The 17,500-nt window shown below is 47.3% G+C and overlaps 2 protein-coding genes across 2 annotated transcripts in view; one reads left to right on the forward strand and one right to left on the reverse strand.

Annotated features, from left to right (window-relative positions):
• Positions 1-3,455, forward strand: part of mrpl48 (mitochondrial ribosomal protein L48) — a 3,659-nt gene extending 204 nt beyond the window's left edge. Inside the window, exons 1-8 of the mRNA XM_035618148.2 lie at positions 1-22; positions 926-978; positions 1,182-1,213; positions 1,297-1,382; positions 1,875-2,047; positions 2,620-2,722; positions 2,814-2,903; positions 3,126-3,455. The exon at positions 1-22 is cut by the window's left edge and continues 204 nt beyond it. Of these exons, the coding sequence (XP_035474041.1) occupies positions 2-22; positions 926-978; positions 1,182-1,213; positions 1,297-1,382; positions 1,875-2,047; positions 2,620-2,722; positions 2,814-2,903; positions 3,126-3,203 (636 nt within the window). The 5' untranslated portion in view covers position 1 and the 3' untranslated portion in view covers positions 3,204-3,455. The remainder of the gene's footprint in view (positions 23-925; positions 979-1,181; positions 1,214-1,296; positions 1,383-1,874; positions 2,048-2,619; positions 2,723-2,813; positions 2,904-3,125) is intronic.
• Positions 3,456-3,924: 469 nt separating this feature from the next.
• The window catches only part of LOC118290474 (astrocytic phosphoprotein PEA-15), a 31,394-nt gene continuing 17,818 nt past the window's right edge, over positions 3,925-17,500 (reverse strand). The window contains exons 2-4 of the mRNA XM_035618179.2: positions 14,899-15,073; positions 10,854-11,009; positions 3,925-10,522 (exon numbers count right to left, since the gene is read on the reverse strand). Coding sequence (XP_035474072.1) covers positions 10,458-10,522; positions 10,854-11,009; positions 14,899-15,070 — 393 coding nt within the window. The 5' untranslated portion in view covers positions 15,071-15,073 and the 3' untranslated portion in view covers positions 3,925-10,457. The remainder of the gene's footprint in view (positions 10,523-10,853; positions 11,010-14,898; positions 15,074-17,500) is intronic.

A 17,500-nucleotide genomic window follows, 5' to 3' on the forward strand; every position in this document is an offset into this window, starting at 1 on the left:
CATGCTCGTGTTCTGTCGGAAGGTGAGTTGTTATCTTGTCTCGTCGCGGAGGTCACAGAGTTTCTCCTGCAGCTGCTTCACTTTCTCTCTGTGTGTTCGACAGATGCGTTATTAAAGATGTGTCACGTGAAATATCTGAAACACGACGGGATGAACGACAGCAGGACGAAGCTAACGGCCAATCAGCTAGCTCCGTTTGAGTTGTTCCGCATGTTGAGCGATGATCTTGTTTGAACATATTCGACTCATCATCATTAATGTTCCAGTTGGTTCATCACGTCCACGACATGTTTCACATCAGTCTGTTATTGTCGTTATTGATCCATAAGCAGCAGTAGCGTCACTTACAGGTGGGAGGATGTCAGCAATGAGTCCATTACATTATTACATGATTACAAGAAGGAAGTTGTAATTCAACAATATATAAAATCGTAATCATTCGAGAAAAAATCATAATGTTACAAGAATAAAGTCCTAGTTTCAGGCGCCGGGTGATTTCTGAGTTGGATTCATCAGAAGGTCAAAGTCTGTGGCGTGTCACACATTAATATTCATCAATGTCTCATCAGCATCACGTGATCGTAAATATCAGGACTTTACTCTGAAGAAAGATCCACGCGGACTTCTCTTGTAATATTATGAATTATTTTCTCATTAACTGTTTCTTGTCATATTACGACTTGATTCTCCTCAATGTTTTCTCCTTCCTCCTTTTAATCTGTCATAGTTATGTCGATAAAATGTCAACGGAAAACGATGAAATATTCAGTTCACAACATCATAAAAAACAGAAAAGAATTCATATGCACATTAAATAATTTCCACCTGTGTGTGTGTGTGTGTGTGTGTGCTGTTAGAAGTGTGGTTTTATCATAACTAATATTGGTCTGTCATAAAATATGAATATCTTCCTGTTTCTGTCCAGTTGCAGACGTCGTTCACTCAACAGACGTTGAACCAAACTCTGTCGTTATGTCGGTGAGTCTCTGCTTATGAATCCTCATACTGTACAACGGCCTCATTCACAGTTCTACAGTACAGATCACTGGTCACTGTGTGTGTGTGTCTGTCTGTCTGTCTGTCTGTCTGTCTGTCTGTGTGTGTGTGTGTGATCACAACTGTAGAATCTCAGATAAATAAACTGTATTTACAGTGAGTTTGTCTCCCCCTGGTGTTCACAGGGCCTCAGCAGCCGTCCAGCTTCCCGTGTGGAGTGAGTACACGTATGACTGAAGCATGTTGAATCGATTTGTAAATAATACGTTCACGGACAGTTGTTGTTGTTGTTGTTTTCAGACGCGGCTTCGGCAAACGGCAGACAATATCACAGCATGCCGACGCACGGCATCGGCCGCTGGAAACATCTGCTGACTAAGACAGTGGTGAGACTGTAAATTTATATTTTTGAGATTTGCTGTTGTTGGCAACAAAAACTGAATAAATGAAAATCATCCGCTGCATTCGTTATAATGATGGAGTGTGTGTGTGTGTGTAGACTGACGGACATGTATTCATATAATTAACAACTGTAATAATACCATTTCATCACAACGTCATTCATACCACACGATGATGAGTGATTGGTAAAATCTAAATTAGACGTAGATTATGTCTCTGATCACTACATGACGTTGTTTAATGAGCTCCTAGTGACGTCATGATGATGTCATTCCTGCCACATGATCCTACAGGATGAAGCCTCTTTGCTTTGTCGAGTTATTATACACACACACACACACACACACTGTTAAGATTCAAGGCAACAGTGTTTTGTGGATAAACCAGAATATTACCTGTCTAATATCTGGACAGACTGTGTTTAATAACATGGTACAATATGTGAAGCGTTTCCTGTTGGCTTGTTGTGACTCCAGTCCAAGAAGAAGAAGAAGGAGCGCTACCAGATGAAGGCCCTGGTGCCGTGGACCGACGTGTCGTACGGGACCCTGAATGTGACGGTGTCGGGTTACGACATGACGCTGGTGGAGCACTACGCCCAGCACGTCCATCAGCTGTGCAACCGCCTCAGCATCAGAGCGGCGCTGTGGTGAGGACGGGCCCGAGTGCCGGATCGTCAGAGTTTTTTCCCTCTAGTGATCAATGCACAGAAATGCATGTTTCTTTCTTTACCGATGGATGGAGACGCCACCGCAGCCTGAAGCAATAACCATTGGCTATAAATATTATAATTAATATATCAGTTTATATATACAAATAAATTAGGGCTGAACGAATACCGAATAACAGACCTTTCCTTTCTTTTTTTTTTTTTTTTTTTTTTTTACAATTTTTCATTTATTTAGCCAAATTTTTCACCATTGCATAAATTAATTAGCCTCAATGTGCATTTAAACATTTTTTTTTTAAACTTTTGTAACTGATTCTTTTTCCGTGAGTAAAATGCACTTTGAGGCTATTTAATTCATGTAGTGCCGAAAAAATTGGCTAAATAAATGAGAAACTGTTAAAAACCTTGTTCTGTGTTTCAGTATTTTTATTTTCGGTGCTTCCCTAACATAAATATATGAAGACATACACCATCAGCTTTTTGACGAGCCCATGTCAGTGTGTCGGGTGTGACGATGTATATTTTTATTAATATGTGTCTTGCGCCTGCAGCTACGCTCTGCCCACCCGGACCGAGGAGGTGATGCTGATGCAGGAGCACGGCACCAAGATGTACGTGGACGCCGCGCTGCAGACGCACCAGCGGGTCGTCCAGGTGAAACACTACAGATCCCATCATGCTTTGCAAGTTTCCCCCGATGAAGGTGTGAGAACTTGAGTGTGTGTTGTTTCTCTGTTGTGTGTAGTTGAGCAGCGTGAACACGACGTTGTGTCCCGTCTTCATGGAGGTTCTGCTGAAGAACCAACCGGAGGGAGTTCAGCTCTCCGTGAAGGAGGTGGGGATCAAACTTTACTTCCTCACTCAGATTAGTCAACTGATGATTAGATATATCGGTCAAAAACAATATGTTTATGACGTTAGACTTCAGGTTTTCACGTTTGAGAACTATCAGCTTTGTCTTATTCTTCTGGAAGAGCAAGAAAAGTGTTAGCGGATCGTTTCACAAAAGTATTTTGTAACATTTCATATTAATAACCTCCTCACTTCTTCGCCTCAGCACACGGAGGAAGATTTCCGATCTCGCTTCAAGGTGCGTCCGGAGCTGCAGGAGCTCATGGCTCAGATGAACCAATGAGAAGCCTTGTTTCTACGTGGCCCCTGACGTCACGGGCCGTCGTCAGGGAAACCCCGTTTGATTTGGTTGATGTTTCCTCAGTATGAATGGTTTGCATAGAAATAACGGCACATTTCTATTTGACATTCTCTTGTGAAATATAACCCTGGTTTTCCTTCCCACCTCAAGACATGATTCATAATTCATTCTTCATTTATTGTTGAAGATATCGGACATACTTGTTCTCAATTAAAATGCATTTGTACATTAAAATGAGGCTCTGAGGTTTTTATGTAAATCCAAAGTGCAGCAGTTGAGAAGTAAAAATAATGAGACAAAGACAATATAGTTTTTAGATAATAATAAACAACAGTTGAGTAAATATGGTGAAACTGTATTTGTTAAAGTATGACACGTGGTTGGCTCTTCTACAATCTTGATTATAGAATCTATAATGATGCTTAAACAGTCAACATATTTTTAGATCAATTTATTTTTATCGCTCACCACTATTTTTTGGCATTTCTGTTCTGCAATATCTTGTGATTTCATCCGCTGGCATATATGCAGATATTGTTACGCCTGAAATATGATGCTTTTTTGCCGATATACCTGAATTTACTGCACAAACAAAAGCCTGAACATGTGCAACAGTGTTGACGGACAATTGCTTTTGTTTGTTGTATTTCTTCAAAAGTGTAACATTTCCTCTGAAAGAAAGCAATTTCAGGCAAACACAGCATAGGTTAGCAAATATATTTTAATATATAATATTTATTTTCATTTTTAGCACAATGACAAAATGGCATAATTTCAGTTCAGTCTCATTTTAAATCATGACAAAAAGCCACTCCCTTCATATTTGTTTTTAATAATAATACCTCATCATATTTCATTGCAGCCATTGCAAAATAAATCCTTCAGTACTTTTCTTTCTCCCCGCGAGGGAAAAAAATCGTAGCAAAAGTTTCTAACAGCATTGAGTCCATGGCATCGCACAGGGAAATGATGTGAGCGGTGTTTGAAATGTGTGGATGGACGTAGCGGTTCTTTAAAGTCACAGCCTCCGAATCCACGTCCGGTTCTTTTTCACTGGATCGAACCCGAGTTCAACTGTCTGCACGTGATCCGTCAGGTTCAATGGTCTAACTCATCCCCGGGTTCCTGTAGTCACACTACCAGGACAGGAAACCATCCCACTGACCGCTCCCAGCAGCATCACCTCAGCAACACATTGAATATTACACATTTCAAGACAGAAATCAAAGTTAGCAGCTGAGAATGAGGAATTTTAATTCAAGTACCACAAATGCATTTTGGGAAAAATCTCTGCTACTTGGTCGGTGTTTCAAATCACAGATACTGAGACGACACAAACTCCCGGTGAGACTTTCCTGTCCTGTCACCTCCCGACTCTTCTAGTCTAATTGCTCGATGCCTGTGAAACCAAACGCCTCCATCACAGGATGAACACGTCAAACCGCCTCTTTCCTCCGCCGCTGCACAACACACCCACATCACAAAGTGTCTGATCGAGACGTGGCCGTCGGAAACAAAGAGCGTTCCTCTACGAGCGTCACGAGGTCGAGCGCGTCATGACTGAGGCTCAATATTCAGGAAGGTTCATAACTGACTCGTCCTGTGATGGTGAAAACTAAAGTCAGCATTCAGAACATTAACTCGACCTTTTAATCACATCTCACCACTGAACGGCAGCAAGTCCTGCCACATTCAACACCAAACTAACTTCTCTTCAACAACTCCTCACTACTGACCTCGCTCCACCCGTCCACCGTCACCTGCAGTCAAGATCACTCAATCTGTGGAGCCTCCATCGCTCCATATTCAATGGACCAAGAAATCCAGAAGCCATTTGCAACGCCTACTTAATTAAGATGCAGCATATCTCCTCTTATTTTCATATTAAATGAGATTTTAGTTGATTTCATTTTGAATTGTAATGTTTCAAAGTGCTCTTTGGGAGGGGAGGCACAGTTATCTATTAATGTCAGTTTATTTAATTTTAATAGTAAATCATTTGGTTCCATACAAACTAACCCAACTGGTTCTTTTTCTTTTTCCAGCTACTTGGAAGTGAAAACACCTTTCATGAAAACACAGAAAAAAAACTAAAGGGAGCTACAGAAATGAAACTAAAACATATAACTACTGCTCTTCCTCGACTGAAACCACGAACTTCCTCATACGCACCCATCAATCATCTCAGGACTCGATCCTGTTTGAGACAACGTGTCTCCTACACACAAAATGGCCGGTAATGATTTAGTGACTGCTTTTTGTCTTTTGTCATGATTTGGAAACTCTCTGAATAAAATGATTTTACAGGCAGTGACCACGACACGTCTGATCAAATACGACACAGTCAAACATAAAATGTTAAATATCAGTGAACACAATGAAATGAGAATCGCTTTTGTTGTTGTTGTTGTTGTTGTTGTTGTAAAGTAAATCACCCAAAGCCAAAACAGCTGAAGAATAAATGAAGAGAATAACATGACGCCTGATCTGCGTTTTTCATCCCATCGATTTGTTTCCAGTTAAAACAAGATCAGGATACGTAAAAACAACAATATATAGGCAGTAAATAAATTAATCCATTTCAAAACAAACACGGTGATATATATTCAAAATACATATTTACAACCTAACAGAATGATAAAAACATAAAAACACAGGGAGGGAGGAACGACTGCTAGCTTCTGAATACCTTCACTCAATAACTGTCATGTACAGTAGCAACTTTTTCCCCATGTGTTGGTCATAACCAGGTATTCACCATGAATATATATTTATTAGTAGGGCTATACTTTGCAGCATTTACTAAGTTGATATGTACTTGGTATACGGAAATCCAATTTCTGACATCATTAGTGACTGATATGTTGATATATCATGTTGCCAACGGCAACAGGGCAAACACTAAGCGGACATGTAACCTGCCCAGTAACGACGCGGAGACGCACGATGACATCAGGAAGTCAGCGCGCGTCACTGTATGGCAGCGCAGCCATGTTTAATGCTGCAACATGTCGAAATAACCTGAATCAAAGGTTTCTCTTCGACCAGGAGCATGTTCAGTATCTATGTTTCTCTTCTGATGTTCACAGATATTCACTCCTGTCAAACTACTGACAAAATACCACACAACTGCTAACATGGCTGACAGAGAGAACAGAAATAATAGTCACTTGGTCACATACGTTTAGATCACAGGCTGCTATTCAAAAAGACTTTTAAAAGAAAGAAAGAAAAACAGAATACAATGGTCCAAATGCTCCCCTCGCTGATATTTTGTACAATAATGGTAAAACATGCTAAAATCTGCCTTTTTTCGTTTTGTAGAATAACCAAAGCTCTTCACTGGAACTGGTGAGTGACAATCTAACATTAATGACCAAGACCATTACCCACAGGTCATAGCAGTGAGTCGAACGGCCTCCGTTTGCCCGACCAGCTGGTCTGGGTTCAGCAGTGCGACTGATGCAGTTTGTGTTGGGTGGACTCGATGGGAAGGAGCAGCTACCGCTTCACTTGGGGTCCGGCCCATGAGGGACAATCTGGACGCTGACAGACGGTGTCACGTGTCATCAATCTGAAAAGATCCGTGCAAATAACGTGGAGCGTTTTTATGATGACGCGTTGGGTTGAACAGACTGACAGAGTCTGACACTGAGTCACAATGCGTCTACTGGGCCTCAGCTCAATTCAAAGTGTTTAGTACACAACTAAGTATTTAAGGGTGGAATATTCCATGAACAAAACCATAAAAGTATCCATCTATATGAACTGGATGTTTTATGTTCAGGCATTAAAGGACTATTGAATGTTTCAGTACATTAAGACTTGAGTTCTACAGTTTAGTTGGTCCAGCAGGTTGTTTTTTTCGCCTCAGTCTCGAACATTGAACGTTGGGTAACGACCACGAATTTCTTCTCCCTCCACTCAAATGCACCAACAACTTCAACACAAGAATATCGGGCTTGTGTGTCATCACACTGAAGGGGCTCCGCTCTTTAGATGAAGTGTATGTAGCAACTCTCCTTTACAGACGTAAATGCATAGGATACAAATCTGTCCACCACGACAATATACGGCAAGCGATTACAAAAGAAAAAAGAGAAGCGATCACAGACGCTGCGATCGAAGCAAAAGTCTTGGTCGTTGGCACTGGGGTTGGAGAGGGGCGAGTAGAGGGTCGACTGGGGCGTAGAGGGGCGAGTAGAGGGGTGAGTAGAATGGCGACTGGGGCGTAGAGGGTCGAGTAGAGGGTTGACTGGGGCGCAGAAGGGCGAGTAGATGGGTCGACTGGGGCGTAGAGGGGCATAGAGGGGCGAGTAGAGGGAGCAAATAGAGGGGATGACTGGGGTGTAGAGGGGCGAGTAGAGGGGGCGACTCGGGTGTAGAGGGGCAAGTAGAGGGGCAACTGGGGTGTAGAGGGGTGAGTAGAGGGGTCGACTGGGTTGTAGAGGGGCGAGTAGAGGGGTGACTGGGGCATAGAGGGATGAGTCGAGGGGCGACTGGGGCGTAGAGGGGTGAGTACAGGGGCGAGTAGAGGGGTTGACTGGGGCCTAGAGGGGCGAGTAGAAGGGTCCACTGGGGCATAGAAGTGCGAGTAGAGAGGCGACTGGGGCGTAGAGGGGTGAGTAGAGGGGTTGACTGGGGTGTAGAGGGGTGAGTACAGGGGCGAGTAGAGGGGTTGACTGGGGCCTAGAGGGGCGAGTAGAAGGGTCCACTGGGGCATAGAAGTGCGAGTAGAGAGGCGACTGGGGCGTAGAGGGGCAACTGGGGTGTAGAAGGGTGAGTAGAGGGGTGACTGGGGCGTAGAGGGATGATTAAAGGGGCGAGTAGAGGGGTGAGTAGAGGGGTGACTGGGGCGTAGAGGGATGATTAGCGGGGCGAGTAGAGGGGTGAGTAGAGGGGTGACTGGGGCGTAGAGGGATGATTAGCGGGGCGAGTAGAGGGGTGAGTAGAGGGGTCGACTGGGGTGTAGAGGGGTGACTGGGGCGTAGAGGGATGAGTAGAGGGGCGAGTAGAGGGGTGAGTAGAGGGGCGACTGGGGCGTAGAGGGGCGAGTACAGGGGCGAGTAGAGGGGTCGACTGGGGCGTAGAAGGGCGAGTAGAAGGGTCGACTGGGGCATAGAGGGGCGAGTAGAGGGGTCGACTGGGGCGTAGAAGGACGAGTAGAAGGGTCGACTGGGGCGTAGAGGGGCGAGTAGAGGGGCGACTGGGGCGTAGAGGGGCGACTGGGGCGTAGAGGGGCGAGTAGAGGGGCGACTGGGGCGTAGAGGGGTGACTGGGGCGTAGAGGGTCTGGTATAGATGACTACTCGCACACTGGTTCTTTTTTGGATCCTCCCGCTCTGAGGACACAAACAGATCCACAGACGTCCTCAGGAGCAGGTTTCTAAATGAAAGTGTCGACGCCCTCGTCTGACTTGACCTCACACGACCTCTCGCCGCTGTGACAGATTCTTGGAGTGAAACAACGTGAGCGTCATCGCGGGAGAGACACAGTGTTGTGACAGTTCAGTTCAACAGTCTTCTAAAGTGATGGTGCGCGGCGGGAACCCGACGTTTCTCCTCACCATTTACTTCACGTACGTTAACTTATCATCCCCTTCTCTGCACCTTGGTTTGTACTTCCTTCAAAGAGAAGTCACTCACCGCTCAGTTAGTTTAGTGTAAATACAATATCCAATATACTCTCTGGAAATATACTGGTGTATTTTCCCGCGACGTGTTTCTCCTCTCCGTCTGAATAGATTCATATCAGTAACTCATGGTGAAGCTGCAGGTGCAGCGGAGATTCGCCGGTCAATATATTATTTCTTCGATATTTTCCTCTATATATTATTGGTGTATTTACATACGGCAGATGTTCATGCTCACTGGTCATTGTGTTGGACAGGGAGCGTCCAGAATAAAGACATAACTGCTGTAACTTTACCATTTAATATTTTCTGTGAATGACTCTGGCGATGGCTATAATAAGCTAAAGGCAAATATTGGCTTTTTTTCTATGAAAATCGACTTTAAATATCCTCCTCTAAAATATGATTATTTAGTATTATGGACAGGATATGATAAACTATGTGAGAGTAAAGGGAATGCACACACAGAACTCTGGATGGTGATGTGTCTGTGAACTGAAGATCTTTGAAGGAACAGTTACAGTCTCCTGGGGATTGATTCATCCATTAACAGGTTAGCTTAGCTTAGCATAGAGACTGGAGACAGAGGGGAGAGTTAGCCTGGTTTAACCAGCTCAACAATCAACATAATACATCTATTTATTTATTCAATCCATATAAAAACCAAAGCGTATAAGTACAAGCCTGTTTCCCCGACGTGTCCAGTAGTTACGCTAAAGTGAACCTGCTGCTAACGTCGCTCGTGGAGTCACGTGTCAGATTTGGATTAGTTAAAACCTTTTAAAGTTTTGTTTTAAAACTTGCTATTTAACATGTTTCAGTTTCACTGAATCTTAGACAGAAAGTTTTTACTTTGTCAGTTTGTTGTTCGCGTTTGAAGATGGAGTTTGTTTTCTCAAAATCAAATATGTGGGTGTGATATCTTTGTTTTTACTATAACAGCCTCGACTGTCTCACACACACACACACACACGCACACACACACAGTTTGAACAGTGTGTACATGTTACACTCTTTATGAACTGAACCACTCAGCGTTAAATCAAGTTTAGACTTTGACTCTCTCTCTCTCTCTCACACACTCACACACACACACACACACACGCACACACACACAGTTTGAACAGTGTGTACATGTTACACTCTTTATGAACTGAACCACTCAGCGTTAAATCAAGTTTAGACTTTGACTCTCTCTCTCTCTCACACACACTCACACACTCACACACTCACACACTCACACACACACACACACACACACACACACACACACACACACACACACACACTGTCAATCCGCTTCCAGACCTCTTCTTCTTCTTCTTCTATTGTCTTTTTGTTTCCTGCAGCTTCCCATCTTCCCTCGGCTCGGGGAGAGGCTGCACCATCGCCATGATCTGATTGGTTGCTGTGGAGCGTAGGTGGCTGCTTGTGGTTCGCTGCCGTGGCATGTGCAGGGAGGAGGTGGTGTGTGTGTGTGTGTGTTTGAGCAGAGCGTGGGGGCGGTGAAGTGGGGGGGTGACGGGGTCGGTCAGAAAACGGTTGGTCGGTTGATTCGAGGGAAGAAATCAAGTTGAAAAGATCAGGGACTGGGGGTCACGACCTCACACCTTTTTGGGGGGAGGAGCCAACTTGATGATCTCATCTTCAGAGGGCTGGCGGATGATGTCTTTTTGGGGAGGGGGGGGGGGGAGAGATGGAAAATTGTTATAAATCTGTACTAAGATATTTGGAGCCATTAATCCATGTGGTTCATTTTTGTAGAAAAACTTCTGATATGTTATACATGTTATTCACATTATGAATATGACTATAGATATTGACACAGTCTGTAGATCTACTAACATCCACTGATGAGCAGGAGTCAAGACAGTTCTCTGCTGAGCCACTGGAGGGCAGGTTTGTACCAGGAAAACTCTCACGTCAGACGTACAGTAACAACCAATGAGAGCTCAGTGTGTGTGTGTGTGTGTGTGTGTGTGTGCGTGTGCGCGCGTTACCTTTGTACTTCTTGGCCGAGGGGATGCGTGTGAGTTTGGTGTCGATCTCGTCGTCCTCGGAGATCTTCAGGACCGTGGTGCGGTACTCGATCACCCTCGTCAGCAGGTCCGGTCGCCGCGAGATCTCAAAGATGTGCTCGATGTACGACAGGTTATCTGCAGCGCGGGGGCGGAGTGTGTGTCAGAGGCAGTGGAGGAGCTCTGGTGTGTGAGGTGTGTGAGGTGGTGAGGTGTGTGTGTGAGGTGTGTGAAGTGTGTGAGAGGTGTGTGAGGTGGTGAGGTGTGTGAGAGGTGTGTGAGGTGTGTGTGTGAGGTGTGTGAAGTGTGTGAGAGGTGTGTGAGGTGTGTGTGTGAGGTGTGTGAAGTGTGTGAGAGGTGTGTGAAGTGTGTGTGAGAGGTGTGTGAGGTGTGTGAGGTGTGTGTGTGAGGTGTGTGAAGTGTGTGTGTGAGGTGTGTGAGGTGTGTGTGTGAGGTGTGTGAGGTGGTGAGGTGTGTGTGTGAGGTGTGTGAAGTGTGTGAGAGGTGTGTGAGGTGGTGAGGTGTGTGTGTGAGGTGTGTGAAGTGTGTGAGAGGTGTGTGAGGTGTGTGAGGTGGTGAGGTGTGTGTGTGAGGTGTGTGAAGTGTGTGAGAGGTGTGTGAGGTGTGTGAGGTGGTGAGGTGTGTGTGTGAGGTGTGTGAAGTGTGTGAGAGGTGTGTGAGGTGTGTGAGGTGGTGAGGTGTGTGTGAGAGGTGTGTGAGAGGTGTGTGAGGTGTGTGAGGTGTGTGAGGTGTGTGAAGTGTGTGAGAGGTGTGTGAGGTGTGTGAGGTGGTGAGGTGTGTGTGTGAGGTGTGTGAAGTGTGTGTGTGAGGTGTGTGAGGTGTGTGTGTGAGGTGTGTGAGGTGGTGAGGTGTGTGTGTGAGGTGTGTGAAGTGTGTGAGAGGTGTGTGAGGTGTGTGAGGTGGTGAGGTGTGTGTGTGAGGTGTGTGAAGTGTGTGAGAGGTGTGTGAGGTGTGTGAGGTGGTGAGGTGTGTGTGTGAGGTGTGTGAGGTGGTGAGGTGTGTGTGAGAGGTGTGTGAGAGGTGTGTGAGGTGTGTGAGGTGTGTGAGGTGTGTGAAGTGTGTGTGAGAGGTGTGTGAGGTGTGTGAGGTGTGTGAGAGGTGTGTGAGGTGTGTGAGGTGTGTGAGGTGTGTGTGTGAGGTGTGTGAAGTGTGTGTGAGAGGTGTGTGAGGTGTGTGTGTGAGGTGTGTGAAGTGTGTGTGAGAGGTGTGTGAGGTGTGTGAGGTGTGTGAGGTGTGTGAGAGGTGTGTGAGGTGTGTGTGAGGTGTGTGAGGTGGTGAGGTGTGTGTGTGAGGTGTGTGAAGTGTGTGAGAGAGGTGTGTGAGGTGTGTGAGAGGTGTGTGAAGTGTGTGTGTGAGGTGTGTGAGGTGTGTGAGGTGTGTGAGAGGTGTGTGTGAGGTGTGTGTGAGGTGTGTGAGAGGTGTGTGAGGTGTGTGAGGTGTGTGAGGTGTGTGAGGTGTGTGAGAGGTGTGAGAGGTGTGTGAGAGGTGTGTGTGAGGTGTGTGAGGTGTGTGAGGTGTGTGAGAGGTGTGTGAGAGGTGTGTGAGGTGTGTGAGGTGTGTGAGAGGTGTGTGAGAGGTGTGTGAGAGGTGTGTGAGAGGCGTGTGTGAGGCGTGTGAGAGGGGTGTGTGAGGTGTGTGAGGTGTGTGAAGTGTGTGTGTGAGGTGTGTGAAGTGTGTGTGAGGTGTGTGTGAGAGGTGTGTGAGGTGTGTGAGGTGTGTGAGAGGTGTGTGAGGTGTGTGTGAGGTGTGTGTGAGAGGTGTGTGAGGTGTGTGAGGTGTGTGAGAGGTGTGTGAGGTGTGTGTGAGGTGTGTGTGAGAGGTGTGTGAGGTGTGTGAGGTGTGTGTGAGGTGTGTGAGGTGTGTGAGAGGTGTGTGAGAGGTGTGAGAGGTGTGTGTGAGAGGTGTGTGAGGTGTGTGTGAGGTGTGTGTGAGGTGTGAGAGGTGTGTGAGGTGTGTGTGAGGTGTGTGAGAGGTGTGTGAGGTGTGTGAGAGGTGTGTGAGGTGTGTGAGAGGTGTGTGAGGTGTGTGAGGTGTGTGAGGCGTGTGAGAGGTGTGTGAGGTGTGTGAGGTGTGTGAGGTGTGTGAGGCGTGTGAGAGGTGTGTGAGGCGTGTGAGAGGTGTGTGAGGTGTGTGAGAGGTGAGTGAGGTGTGTGAGAGGTGTGAGAGGTGTGTGAGAGGTGTGTGAGGTGTGTGAGAGGTGAGTGAGGTGTGTGAGAGGTGTGAGAGGTGTGTGTGAGGTGTGTGAGGTGTGTGAGAGGTGAGTGAGGTGTGTGAGAGGTGTGTGAGGTGTGTGAGAGGTGAGTGAGGTGTGTGAGAGGTGTGTGAGGCGTGTGAGAGGTGTGTGAGGTGTGTGAGAGGTGAGTGAGGTGTGTGAGAGGTGTGAGAGGTGTGTGTGAGGTGTGTGAGGTGTGTGAGAGGTGTGTGAGGTGTGTGAGAGGTGTGTGAGGTGTGTGAGAGGTGTGTGAGGTGTGAGAGGTGTGTGTGAGGTGTGTGAGGTGTGTGAGGTGTGAGAGGTGTGAGAGGTGTGTGTGAGGTGTGTGAGGTGTGTGAGAGGTGTGTGAGGTGTGTGAGAGGTGTGTGAGGCGTGTGAGAGGTGTGAGAGGTGTGTGTGAGGTGTGTGAGGTGTGTGAGAGGTGTGTGAGGTGTGTGAGAGGTGTGTGAGGCGTGTGAGAGGTGTGTGAGGCGTGTGAGAGGTGTGTGAGGTGTGTGAGAGGTGAGTGAGGTGTGTGAGAGGTGTGAGAGGTGTGTGTGAGGTGTGTGAGGTGTGTGAGAGGTGTGTGAGGTGTGTGAGAGGTGTGTGAGGTGTGTGAGAGGTGTGTGAGGTGTGTGTGAGGTGTGTGAGAGGTGTGTGAGGTGTGTGTGAGGTGTGTGAGGTGTGTGAGGTGTGTGAGAGGCGTGTGAGGTGTGTGAGGTGTGTGAGGTGTGTGAGAGGTGTGTGAGGTGTGTGAGGTGTGTGAGAGGTGTGTGAGAGGTGTGTGAGGTGTGAGAGGTGTGTGAGGTGTGTGTGAGGTGTGTGAGAGGTGTGTGAGGTGTGTGTGAGGTGTGTGAGGTGTGTGAGGTGTGTGAGAGGTGTGTGTGAGGTGTGTGTGAGGTGTGTGAGGTGTGTGAGAGGTGTGTGAGGTGTGTGAGGTGTGTGAGAGGTGTGTGAGAGGTGTGTGTGAGGTGTGAGAGAGGTGTGTGAGGTGTGTGTGAGAGGTGTGTGAGAGGTGTGAGGTGTGTGAGAGGTGTGTGAGGTGTGTGAGGTGTGTGAGGTGTGTGAGGTGTGAGAGGTGTGTGAGGTGTGTGTGTGAGGTGTGTGAGGTGTGAGAGGTGTGTGAGGTGTGTGAGGTGTGTGAGGTGTGTGTGAGGTGTGTGAGGTGTGTGAGAGGTGTGTGAGGTGTGTGTGAGGTGTGTGAGAGGTGTGTGAGAGGTGTGTGAGGTGTGTGTGTGAGGTGTGTGAGAGGTGTGTGTGAGGTGTGTGTGAGGTGTGTGAGAGGTGTGTGAGGTGTGTGAGGTGTGTGAGAGGTGTGTGTGAGGTGTGAGAGGTGTGTGAGGTGTGTGTGTGAGGTGTGTGAGGTGTGAGAGGTGTGTGAGGTGTGTGAGGTGTGTGAGGTGTGTGAGGTGTGAGAGGTGTGTGAGGTGTGTGAGGTGTGTGAGGTGTGTGAGAGGTGTGTGAGAGGTGTGTGAGGTGTGTGAGGTGTGTGAGAGGTGTGTGTGAGGTGTGTGTGAGGTGTGTGAGAGGTGTGAGAGGTGTGTGAGGTGTGTGAGAGGTGTGAGAGGTGTGTGAGGTGTGTGAGGTGTGTGAGGTGTGTGAGAGGTGTGTGAGGTGTGTGAGGTGTGTGAGAGGTGTGTGAGAGGTGTGTGAGGTGTGTGAGAGGTGTGTGTGAGGTGTGTGAGAGGTGTGTGAGGTGTGTGAGGTGTGTGAGGTGTGTGAGAGGTGTGTGAGGTGTGTGAGGTGTGTGAGGTGTGTGAGAGGTGTGAGAGGTGTGTGAGGTGTGTGAGGTGTGTGTCAGGCGGTGGGTCTCACCCTGGGCCAGCTTGTCGTTCTTCTCCAGGTAACTGAACCACTCCTTGGAGGAGGTGATGTTGTTGCTCTGGTCCTCGGGGATGTCCTCCTTACAGGCCGACTTGAGCTGCTCCAGGTCCTCGTTGGTGATGTTGTCAGACAGGTCGCTGAGCAGGGAGCTGTACTCCGCCATGTTCTGGAGAGAGGAGACAGCTAACTTTTAAAACCTCCCACCTCCTGCCCACGCGCTGCCGCGGGACGTCCCGACTAATGACGATAACACACTGACAGACTGGGAAGGAACGGCTCCAAACATCCTGAATCCATCAGGCAGATTCCGTCTGTACAGACGTCAGAGAGAAGATGGACAGAAGAGACTCTGACTGTCAGTGTAGATGTTACAGTTGGACACACAACTGATCAGATCTGATCTTTGTTTTGTGACAGAAGATCATTTTAACAGATTTCATATGGAGGTCGTTCAGGGTCCGTTTTTCAGATTTGGTCCACAAACTGGAACAGACAAGTGTGTGTGTGTGTGTGTGTGTGTGTGTGTGTGTGTGTGTGTGTGTGTGTGTGTGTGTGTGTGTGTGAGTGTGTGTGTGTGATCGCAGCTCATGTCTTGGTTTGACAATATTCATGTGCATCTTCTTATCCAGACGACTGCGAACATGACTGGAGATGAGGTGTGACGTCGACGCGTTCCACGAACGAAGGGAAGAAAAAAATTTTAAGGATTCAAATTGAAGTTGCCGGGAAAAATCCCTGCGACAGACCGATGACCTCTGACCCATCGTCAGCTGACGGGTCGATGGATGGAAGTTGCTGAGACCTGGGGGGGGGGGGGGTTGTCATCCTCACAGCCAATGAGACGCTGCCTCAGGATTCTGCTCATCGCAGTTCGACGGAGTTTAACGACGTGGACGTGATGAAGGTCACAGCTGCTCTGAGCTGAACGGGACTCGTCCTGCAACATGAGCCTGGATCTAAACACACTGTTCTTTTCATCGCCCCCTCCCCCTGTCTCTGGCATCCATGCAGCTGGCAAGAAGCTTCCGCTCAGAGCAGTGCATCATGGGTACACTGGCACGCAGCCCTGTCTGCCTCTGATCCCCTCGGCCTCAGTGCAGATAAACTCGCTGTGCAGAAGCGGCGTGACCTATTTAACGGCAGCCCGCGTTACCTACGGCTGCCACCAGAGGGCCACGTTCACCGAGGAGCAGCAGGTCTCAGCTCAGATCTCCTTCCCGCAGAGATTTGAAATCAACTCTCAAAATTTACAAGGAATCAAAAATCTGATCCTCCATCATAACATCAACATCAACAACAACCAGCGAGCAATGTGATGAACATGTGATGAATGTGTCCAGACGCTGATCAGAGGTCAGCGTTTGGTTTTGTCTGATCCACGATCTCAGCCTCGGGGCCCAATGATGACGGGGCACTTTCCCTGTGTGTGTGTGTGTGTGTGTGTGTGTGTGTGTGTGTGTGTGTGTGTGTGTGTGTGTATCTCTGTCTCTCATTCATCTCCTCTCCAAGCAGAACAACTTACTCAATCAACACAAAGCAGCGTGGGAGAGAGCAGAGACCTGCACCTTAACTCCACTGAATACAACCAGGGTCTGAATACTGTGTGTGTGTGTGTGTGTGTGTGTGTGTTTGTGTGTGTGTGTGCGTGCGTGCGTGCGTGCCTGCGTGCGTTATTGTGTGTGTGTGTGTGTGTGTGTGTGTGTGTGTGTGCATGCGTGCGTGCATGCGTGCGTGCGTTATTGTGTGTGTGTGTGTGTGTGTGTGTGTGTGTGTGTGTGCATGCGTGCGTGCATGCGTGCGTGCGTTATTGTGTGTGTGTGTGTGTGTGTGTGTGTGTGTGTGTGTGTGTGTGACCCTGCCTGCTCTCTGTTTTGCACCACAATGGACTCTCGCTGCTTTTGTGTACTTTTAGAGGAGAAGGGGGAAAAAACCCCACAATGGACCAAGTGGCTACATTTAGTTTCTCTCTCTCGCTCACGTGGTCTCAGTCCGTCGTTACATAAACACATCTCTGCTACAATGTGCAGCAATGACCATGCTACATGCTAATTAGCACATTAATAATGATGATAATAACCATAATAATAAATAGATACATGCACATGCTGTCGTCCCGCTCCGAGTAAGAGAATCCGTGAAATCCCCTGGAACTCAAGCCCCGCCCCCCCGGGGCCTGACACTGAGAGCCACTGTGCTTCACATTCTCATCAACACAAACACGCTTTTGTTTGCTCGCTGCTGTGTGTGTGTGTGTGTGTGTGTGTGTGTGTGTGTGTGTGTGTGTGTGTGTGTGTGTGTGGCGTTGAAATTATAGGTATAAGTATAAGTATTTTTCAGCTATAGATTAAATAGTAATCTGAAAAGTCAAAGATATAATAAAAAAGGACATTATTTTCATTTGTATGATCACAGACAAGCAAGAGCTTTATGTGTTTATGTGAATATGGAAGTTTATTAGTGACGAAACGTTCACTGAACAGTAAATGGATTCATAAAGTTGCAGAGGACAGATTTTCTCTCGGAGTGAGACCTCTCGTCCCTCCAGCAGCTCTGTGAACAGTCCAACTCTTTACGAGCTCCTTCAACATTACGG

This window comes from Scophthalmus maximus, chromosome 12, assembly GCF_022379125.1.
Source record: "Scophthalmus maximus strain ysfricsl-2021 chromosome 12, ASM2237912v1, whole genome shotgun sequence".
In the NCBI taxonomy this organism is placed as follows: Eukaryota; Metazoa; Chordata; class Actinopteri; order Pleuronectiformes; family Scophthalmidae; genus Scophthalmus; species Scophthalmus maximus.